The sequence below is a fragment of the Hyperoodon ampullatus genome, assembly GCF_949752795.1.
Source record: "Hyperoodon ampullatus genome assembly, chromosome: 11".
NCBI lineage: Eukaryota > Metazoa > Chordata > Mammalia > Artiodactyla > Ziphiidae > Hyperoodon > Hyperoodon ampullatus.
The window spans coordinates 57,934,973-57,944,192 of NC_136924.1; the positions used below are offsets into that span (position 1 = coordinate 57,934,973).

The window sequence follows — 9,220 nt, forward strand, 5'->3', positions numbered from 1 at the left end:
TGGAAGGAGTGGCAGAGAAGCTGCATATTGCCAAAAGGAACCTTCATCTCTGTCCTGCAGCGTGTCCTGTTAATGCCCTTTCAACACATATTTTAGGCTATGGCTTAGCATCATTGCTGAATTATTAACCTGCCCAGGAGAAGGGCCAGGTTAAACCTCAGAGGTGAGAGATAGGGGTGAGGTGACAAGACCCAGGTTTGCCACCCTGGGTAGAGCTGGAGCCAGCACATCACTGGGAGGGGACTGGAAGAAGTGACAGAACACAGAGGACCTCAGCACAAATCCCCATCTCCAAACCCAGGTTATCTGAATTAGCTGTCGAAGGCCAGCCTCTGGCCCTGAAAACCAAGGGCTCCAAGAAGGAAGGTCTGGCTCTCATGAATGGGACGGGTTATGCAGGAGACACCAGGAACAGAAGGGGTGAGAAAGACACATTAGGAGGACACAATGGGTCTGATCTTGTTTGCCAGAGTATCCCTAGTCCTGGCACGCGATAAAATTTATGGGAGGGAGGGAGTGGGGGAGGGGGAGGGAGAGAGAAAGGAAGACCCACTACCAGGAGAACTGGGTGCTGCTTTATTTCACAGGAAATAAATGGACAGAAATACGGAAATGGAGGCTCAGAGGCTGCTGAAGAGGGCAAGGATGGTGTCCCTTGGTTCCAGCCCTCAGGCTCTGGTCAGTGGGCCTCAGGCCTCTCCCTTGGGATGCAGATGCAGTCTGGCCAAGCCCAAACAGGAGTTTTCCTAGCTCGGCCGAAGGCTCTGGAGAGAGGAGAGGACAAGCCTCGCTGGCTGGAGGCTCGGCGCTGTGCTCCTTGGTTAGGGTGGGCAGCAGTCAAATGAGATGCAAATCAGTATGTGGAACAAGGCCAGACTGCGCAAGCATTCAGAACAGCAGGCAGGACCCGACTGACTTCTGCAGAGTCCCCTGTGGGCTGGCTCGGGCTGTGGGCAGTGGACACAGAGCTGGCCATGCAGGGATGGGAGTGATAAGAGTGGGAGAAGAGCTGAGAGGGCTCAGGAAGGCGGGAGGGCGGGAGGAGCAAATGGCCTCCAGGTCACTCAGTATGTGATGGACGTCTTCATACTTGACTCGACCGTCTTCTTCAGGATGGTGTGGCGGGTGGAGCTGGAGCCAGAACCGGACACAGAGCAAGAGCCCAAAACGGGGCCCTGTCCAGAGCCCAGGATGATGTTGGAGTCACCGGTCACGATGCTGGAGCAACTGGACCCAAAGCTGCCATTCCCGCCTCCGAGTCCACAAGTGCCCACCAGGCCACCATCTGCTCCTCCAGACACGATGGTGCTGCCTTCCCCAACCGCTGCCAAGAAAGGCACCAGAGTCACAGCACAGTCCTCGATTCCCCATGGGGCCCCTCCCCCAAAGTCCCCTGATACTCACAGATAGTGACCTGACTGGCGCACTCCCCAGACATCCTGGGGGAAAAAGGACAAGAGGAAGAAATGCTAAGAAGGGCTGCAGAGAATATGTTCCCAGGTACTTTTAAGCCTCTTAGAGCAGCTCACCACCCTCTGAGCAGATAAAATCCCCAGTCCCCAATTTTAAATCCCTCCCATCAGAATGGGTGGCCCTCGGTGGCTCACAGTGTCAAGAAACCTCTCAGCATCCTAGGGACTTCCCCGGTGGCGCAGTGGTTGAGAATCTGCTTGCCAATGCAGGGGACACAGTTTCGAGCCCTGGTCCCGGAAGATCCCACATGCCACAGAGCAACTGAGCCCGTGTGCCACAACTACTGAGCCTGAGCTCTACAGCCCACGAGCCACAACTACTGAGCCCATGTGCCACAACTACTGAAGCCCGTGCGCCTAGAGCCCGTGCTCCGCAACAAAAGAAGCCACCGTAATGAGAAAACCGTGCACCGCAACGAAGAGTAGTCCCCGCTCGCCACAACTAGAGAAAGCCCGCATGCAGCAATGGAGACCCAATGCAGCCAAAAATAAATAAATAAATAAATTTATTTTTTAAAGAAAGAAATCTCTCAGCACTCTGTGTTGGCTTGCATCTCCCCACCCCCACCTCTGTCACACGTCCTCAGGGCCCTCTGACCAGCCCCACCTGCTCTCCTCGCCCTCCAGCAGCCTTCGGTAGGCGGCAATCTCCACATCCAAGGAGAGCTTCGAGCTCATCAGCTCCTGGTACTCGTGCAACAGCTGTGCCATATCCTGCTTGGCAGTTCTCAGAGCGGCCTCCAGCTCGGCCAGCTTGGTCTGAGCATCCTTGAGGGCCAGCTCCCCACGCTGCTCGGCATAGGCGACGGCAGCCTGCAGGTTGGCATTCTAGAGAGGGGTAAAAATAAGGGAGGAAGTGGCTGTAAGCCTGACACAGACTCCCAAAGCACCTCCTGTGGATATAACTTAAAGGATGAGATGGACCATAATCTCAAGAGCTCAAAGTTATTCCTGACCATGGCCAGCTCTTCTCATTCTAAAAGAGAGTATTGCCTCTTCTGCTTCTTTAACTCCCATAGTGGGTTAAGTAGCATCTCAAAAACGTCAGGTCCATCAGGAACTTCAGAAAATAATCTTATTTGGAGATAGGGTATTTGCAGATGTAATTAGTTAAGGATCTCAAGATGCTATCACACTGTACTTAGGGTGAGCCCTATATCCAGTGACTGGTGTCCAAGAAAAAGATGAGACAGAGACTGAGATGACGCCGTGTGAAGATGGAGGCAGAAATGGGAGTGATGCACCACCAGACGAGGAATGCCAAGGAACTTCCGGAGCCACCAGAGGCCAGGAAGAGGTGAGGAAGGATTCCCCCAGATCCTTCAGAGTGAGTATGGCTGCCAGCACCTGAGTTCAGACTTCGTACCCCCAGAACTGAGAGAGTAGATTTCTCCTCTCTCGAGCCGCCAAGTCTGTGATACTTTGTATGGCAGCCACAGGAAATGAATGCAGCTCCTTCTCCACTTTCTCCCATGATCTTCCCCTATTTCTCCCCACCCTGTCGACCCTCAGCACCTTCCCTGCAGTACTTTCTCTCTCCTAGGGTACTTAAAGCTCTTCCTGTCCTGTACGGGTCATTATTTACAAGTCTCATCTTGAGGGCCACATGTCCTTGAGGCTTTTGGAACAGCCCCATTTCAAATACTTTATCCCGATGTTGTCAGAGTCTCATGGGCCTCAGTTTGGGGTCTGAAAAACATACTCTGTGCTCACCTCTCCAATCTGACAGAAAACTCCTAGAGGAAGGACAGCATTCCTGTCCAATCAGCCATCTAGTTGATTTTCCCTCACGTTCGGTTCAAGAAAGAAGGCATTCCCTAAAGGCTCTCTTTCACTTACCACAAAGCACCCCATGGATGAGGAACATAGTCTCCATTCTACAGGTGAAGAAACTGAGGCTTGGAAAGGAGGTGAGTGGCGGAGCTGAGACCCTAACCCAGAACAGCTGAGGTCCAGTCCACTGCTCTTACTGTAGCCTCAGTTCATCAGGCTTGTGCATGAAAAGGAGGAGTGAGAGGGGGCTGTGATCCCAAGAAGGATTCTCCCAGGAAAGGCACCTTGCTATGCAGGGGGGACTGTGTTTCCCAGACATGGGGACATAGTGACTCTCCTAAGTGCTGGCCACTGGTCTCTGAGACTCCACGCACTTCATTGTCACCTGGATGAACTTAGTTGAGAAAGCAGGTTTCTTGGCTCCACCTTTTTTTTTTTTTTTTGCGGTACGCGAGCCTCTCACTGTTGTGGCCTCTCCCGTTGCAGAGCACAGGCTCCGGACACGCAGGCCCATCGACCATGGCTCACGGGCCCAGCTGCTCCACGGCATGTGGGATCTTCCCGGACCGGGGCACGAACCCGTGTCCCCTGCATCGGCAGGTGGATTCTCAACCACTGCGCCACCAGGGAAGCCCTCTTGGCTCCACCTTTAGAGACTCAGATTCCCTCTCTCTGGTGGGAAGCCCAGGAATCTGCATCTTATCAGACACCCCAGAGAACCCCAAAGCTTCCAGAGCAAAAAGTCCAAATTTATGGGCAAAACACCGTGGCAGCAAATTGAGTAATAGGACCTGGTCACCCTCATCTCAGGTCCTTCCTCACACTCCGAAGGAGAGCAGGTCAGGATGGCTGGAGACTGGGTCTGGCCTTTGAATGGTCTGTGCTCCAAGAAGCACAGACCCTGCTTGCATGTGGACAGGCCACCCATGGCTTGGGAGTCAGGCTGAAGTGCTTGAGGAAACCGCCAGACTCTGCGGTCTCAGCTCTCAACCCTCTGTTGATCCCAAAAGAACAATGCTTTGGGCTTGGGGAAAGTGAGGGCAAAGACACTTGAAAACTTAAGAATCTGTAATCCTCACATCTAGAAGTAAGGTCTCCAGGAGAAGCAGGAAACCACCTCCCTGCCCTTGCCACCCTCTCCCTCCACCTCTCCCAGCTCCTCACACCCACAGCATCACCTGACCCTAAGGGGGGCCTCGGCGCCCCACCGTCCTGCCCATGTCCCCCACTCCCTGAGATCCTGGTTCTCTCCCGCCCTAACACGGGACCAGGAAGTTCAGCATGTGGCCTTAGAGTCCTTACTGGGCTTGACGAGTAAGCATCAAAAGAGATAAGAAAAGAGATAAATTAACCCTCTCCCCAAGGATCTGAAAGCAAGATGTGCATGTAGACACAGAATGCAGCGTGAGGGCTGGGGCCAGGGTTGGCAGTGCAGAGCCCACGCAGCTAGAATTCCCAGGAGGAGAGCTGAACGCCTCTGAAATGGGGCTTGAAGTTCTCTCCATCCCAAATTAGCCAAACCCCCAGCCAGCTGTCAAAGTTTCACACAAACCCAGCAGTGACCCTGGCACAAAGGTGGTAAGACAGACGGCTTGGGGGCTCTGGTACCCTCACCTGCTTTTTGAGGTTCTCAGTCTGACTCTGCAGCTTCTGAATTGCCTGCTGCAGCTGAGTGATCTGGACTTTGGTCCCCTTCATTTGGTCCCCATGAAGCTGGGCAGATACCTGAAGCTCCCGGTACTGATGGGGGATGGGGTGACACCGTCAGTGGAGAGGACCCTCACCTTTGACCCCAAGACCATGAGGAACACCATGGCCCCGGTTCTCTGCCTCCTCACATCCCCATTTGGGATGCGGGTTAAAACGCTTGGAAAACCAGGACACGGTGGGATGTGGTTGCGGAAGTCTGGGCTCATCTCCCACACTTTCCCTGCATTGCCTCCCTCCTGGAGAGGGCAAACATGGTGCCCACCCAGCCCTGGTGCTTCAGAGAGGTTATCAGAACTGCCCAACAGGACCAAGGTGGATGACCACCCTGGGGGGGCAGGCAGGGAGACCGAGCCTTTTGCAGCATGGTGCTTGTCCCCCGGCCCTGGCACCTTGGTCTGGTACAGCATCTCGGCCTCGGCTTTGCTGGTCCCGGCGATTTCCTCGTACCGGGCACGGACCTCAGCGATGAGGTCTCTGAAGTCCAGGCGGCGGTTGTTTTCCATGGACAACACCACAGACATGTCGCTGGCCTGGGTCTGCAGCTGGCCCAGCTCCTGTGGGGAAGACTGACTCAGTGTCCGTTGGCCCCCCGGCTCCCTTTCCCCTTGGAGCCCTGGGCAGGTGGGCAGAGTGCCCTCTTCCTTCGGAGGCAGCCCTCCTTCTTGCCGGGTGGCAGTGAGCACACCCTGCCCTCTGCGGGGCTGTGTACTTATCTGGAATTGAGGGCTGTCCAACGACTCGTGGACATTAAAGGAACGTGTCCAGCAGGGTCTGAAATCACCTGGTCCCCATCACTCCCTTGACCTCCTATCACATCCTCTCTCTCGTTCCCATTGCTCCAGTCACAGCGGCCTCCTTGCATTTCCTCAAAGACACCAGCACCCTCTGCCTGGAATCCCAGATTCCCCACTGTGTGTCTGTCTTCCTCACTTCCTTCCGATCTTGGCTCAGATTTTGTCTTCTAAATAAGGCCATGCCAACCACCCTATTTGAAATTGCCACCTGCCCTACCCCCCTGCCACATTCCCAATCCTCCTTTCCCTGTTCTAATTTTCCTTATTTCCATAGTGTTTATCACTTTCTAACATACTTGGTAATTTATTTATTTACTAAGTCTAGTGTTTATTGTCTGTCTCCCAATAGAAAGCAAGCTTCGTGATTTTTGTCTGGTTGTTCACTGGTGTATCCCCAATACCTAGCAATTCACATGGTAAATTCTCAGTAACTGTTTATCAAAGGACTGAATGACCGGCATCTAATTCACTCTAACCAGGCTTCACCTCCCAGCCACTCCCACTATCGCCACAGGAGCCTGCCCACCCTGTCCCCTTCCCTCCCGCCCACCTGCCCCTGGCAGACCATCACTTCTGCCCTTAGTGATCCGCACTTCTTCATACAGACGCCTCAAGAAGCAGATGTACTCTTTCAGAGCCTCCACCTTGCCTTCCAACTCCATCTTGCTCGAGAGAACTCCGTCCACATCCTGGGGACAGGAAGATAAAAGCCATATACCCCACGCCCTCTTTGGGGATCCCACTCTGACCCAGAAGTTCTGTTCACACACTGCCCAACACCTGCCCCATGGCCATCTCCAGCTCCCATTCCTTCCTCCTCCAGCCCCGCCCTGCCCTGCTCTCGCTTTTGCCTGACACTGACCCATACCACCTTCAGGAAGCCTTCCCTGATTCATCCCAGCCAGTTCTGTTTCTTCCACTCCCTCCCCACGCTCTCCAGTGACACCAGAGCTCATCACATAGTCCCTCAGTTGGATCTTGTCCTGGGGTTCCCCTGTGTCTACGTAGACATCCCATTTCCTCAGAGGGTCCCTATAGGCAGTGTGACAGCATGTCGTGCATGAGGATCTCCCACCTGCTGCCCTCCCAGCCCAGGACTGGGCTCTGTGCACGGTGGATGCTCGGGGTTCAGGTAGAGCAGCTGACCCCACCCTCACCTTTTTGAGGACCATGAAGTCTTTCTCCAGTGTGGCGCACTTGTGGGCCTCCCATTCATACCTGCCAAGTAAGTACAGAAAGACGCTGCCTGGAGTGCCGGCATCAGAGCCCAGGCCCCTCTCCAAGTACAACCTCCCTGAAAAGGCCACTCTCCTTTAGATGCTCCAAAGCAGAACACACCACCAGCCTGCTTCTCTACTCTTCCATCAGGAAGTTTTGTCATGTCTTATGTCCCTCTTCACTCTTTCAGCCCAGGTCCACTTGTGACATCAGGCGACTTTGCTTCATGTTTATAAGGCACATTCAAACACTCTTCTCACTTACCACTCACAATCATCATCTGAAGCAGGCATTTTGGATTTTATCAGAGAGATTACAAGATGTGCCCAAGTTCTAGATAATTAGGTGGCCTAAGCAGATCTAAAACACAGGTCTCCTGGCCCCAATCTTTCCAGGACCTTCCACCGGGGTCCTGGAGCAATCCTCCCAATGGTTCTGGAAGGTAAGAAAGGCAAGTGGCATTTTCCCAGTCTACAGATATGGAAACTGAGGCTGGGAAAGGTAAGATGCCTTGCCCAAGGCCACACAGCTATTCCTTGTTCACAGTCACCAAACCCAAGCCTCCTGTTGGTCCAGGGCTCTCTCCATACCACCAGGTGACCTGGTGGGGAACCCAGAACCACAGCCTACCTGTGAATCATGCCACAGGCCTAGGGATGGTCCCACTAATGAATTCTCTTCCACCTCTGAGACCAGAGAATGTCTGAGTCACTTTAACCCACAGCCTGCTCAACAGGAATTTCTCAAGAAAAAAACCCACATAGGACCAGAAACGTGGCCCTCGTAACTGGGGCCGGCTAGAATCGAGGCTCTCCAGTCCTGGGTATCAGGGGCTGTGGGACCACTTACTTGCAGCAGGTGGGGCCCCCTGAGAATCAGAGGGAATGGGGATGCGGAGGAGCTAGAGGGGAGGCCGGTCATGTGACCCTGGGAGCTCAGCAGTGGGATACCCTCTGGCTGACAGCCTGATTCAAGCCCTCCCAGCCCCCATCCAGGGCCCATGGGGATGTTGCGTTTTGCCTACTTGGCTTTATACTCCTCCTGCTGGTTCTGGCAGGACTTCAGCTCAGCGTCCAGAGACCCTCGTTCTCTCTGCAGCTGCTCCAGCTGCTTCCTGAGCTGGACCAGATAGGCCTCGAAGAAAGACTGCAGGGCCTGGGGACTGTCACTCAACTCCTGCTGCTGCAGCAAGTCCCACTTGGTCTCCAGGACCTTGTTCTGCTGCTCCAGGAACCGCACCTATAGCACAAACAGCGGGTCACTGAGTCAAGCCCCTGCCAGACTCCCTGGGCCCAGCCTCTGGGAAATAAAGCCTGAGCAACCCTCTAGCCAGCCCGGAGCTTTTTAGGCCTTTGATAAATATTTTTCCAACACACTAACTGAATTATAATGACATTTTTATAAAGGGAATTTCAAAACACTAATTAAACAGAGCCTCAGCATAACCAGAGAGACTCCAGTTAGACCACAGGAGGGACTTCCTTGCTGCAGAAGTGATTGGAAAACTAGTAGGAGACCAGACTTCCCCATTCCCAAGTCCATCGAGAACAGTTCCTCGAGGGAGGCACAGAGACAGGGGCTTAGCTGAATTCACCCTCACCTTGTCAATGAAAGAAGCAAACTGGTTGTTGAGGGTTCTGATCTGTTGGGTCTCCTGAGTCTGAACCACCTGGAACTGGGGGTCGATCTCAATCTTCAGTGGGGTCAGCAGATTCTGGTTGATGGTCACTTCCTGGATGCCTCCCGGAGGGCACGGGGAAAGCCCAGGCCCACCGATCCCCTCCCCATACCGCACCACTAGCCTTCCCCTTGAACCCCAGGCCCTCCCACGAGAGCCTCCTTGGCACCCCCCAAAGGAACTGAGGCTCCTGCTGGTGAAGTTGACCCTGCCTCGGCCCCCCAAGAGAGCAGAACAGGCTGAGCAAGCAGTGAAGCCCCTCTGGGCCCGGCAGGGAGAGAGAGACATGGCAGAGACTGAAGGCCTCACAGCTACAGACAGAGGATCATCAAGGTGTGTGTGGTCCTGCCCTGAGGCCCCGGCAGGGCACAAGATTTTTATCTCCTCCCGTGCCTGGGCTGGGCCTTGGAGAGCAAGATGCTCTTGGCCTGAGTGTGTCTGTCACTGACTGGCCTCTTCTGACACACCTGGGGAATAGGTGCCTGGCAAGTGCAGAGCCCAAGGAAGAGACTCAGAGCCTGACCTCAGAGCTTCCAGGCTATAGGAGGGATGGGCACATTCTGAAGACCAGGAAG

At 54.2% G+C, this 9,220-nt stretch overlaps 1 protein-coding gene across 1 annotated transcript; it reads right to left on the bottom strand.

Moving 5' to 3' along the window:
* Positions 1-559: 559 nt before the first annotated feature.
* KRT78 (keratin 78) lies at positions 560-8,933 on the bottom strand (the record flags this gene model as incomplete). Its single annotated transcript, XM_079714607.1, has 9 exons — positions 560-1,324; positions 1,405-1,439; positions 2,080-2,300; positions 4,860-4,985; positions 5,345-5,509; positions 6,343-6,438; positions 6,907-6,967; positions 7,992-8,206; positions 8,568-8,933. 9 exons carry the CDS (start codon positions 8,931-8,933, stop codon positions 1,065-1,067), a joined length of 1,545 nt encoding a protein of 514 aa, XP_079570733.1. The 3' UTR covers positions 560-1,064.
* Positions 8,934-9,220: the final 287 nt, after the last annotated feature.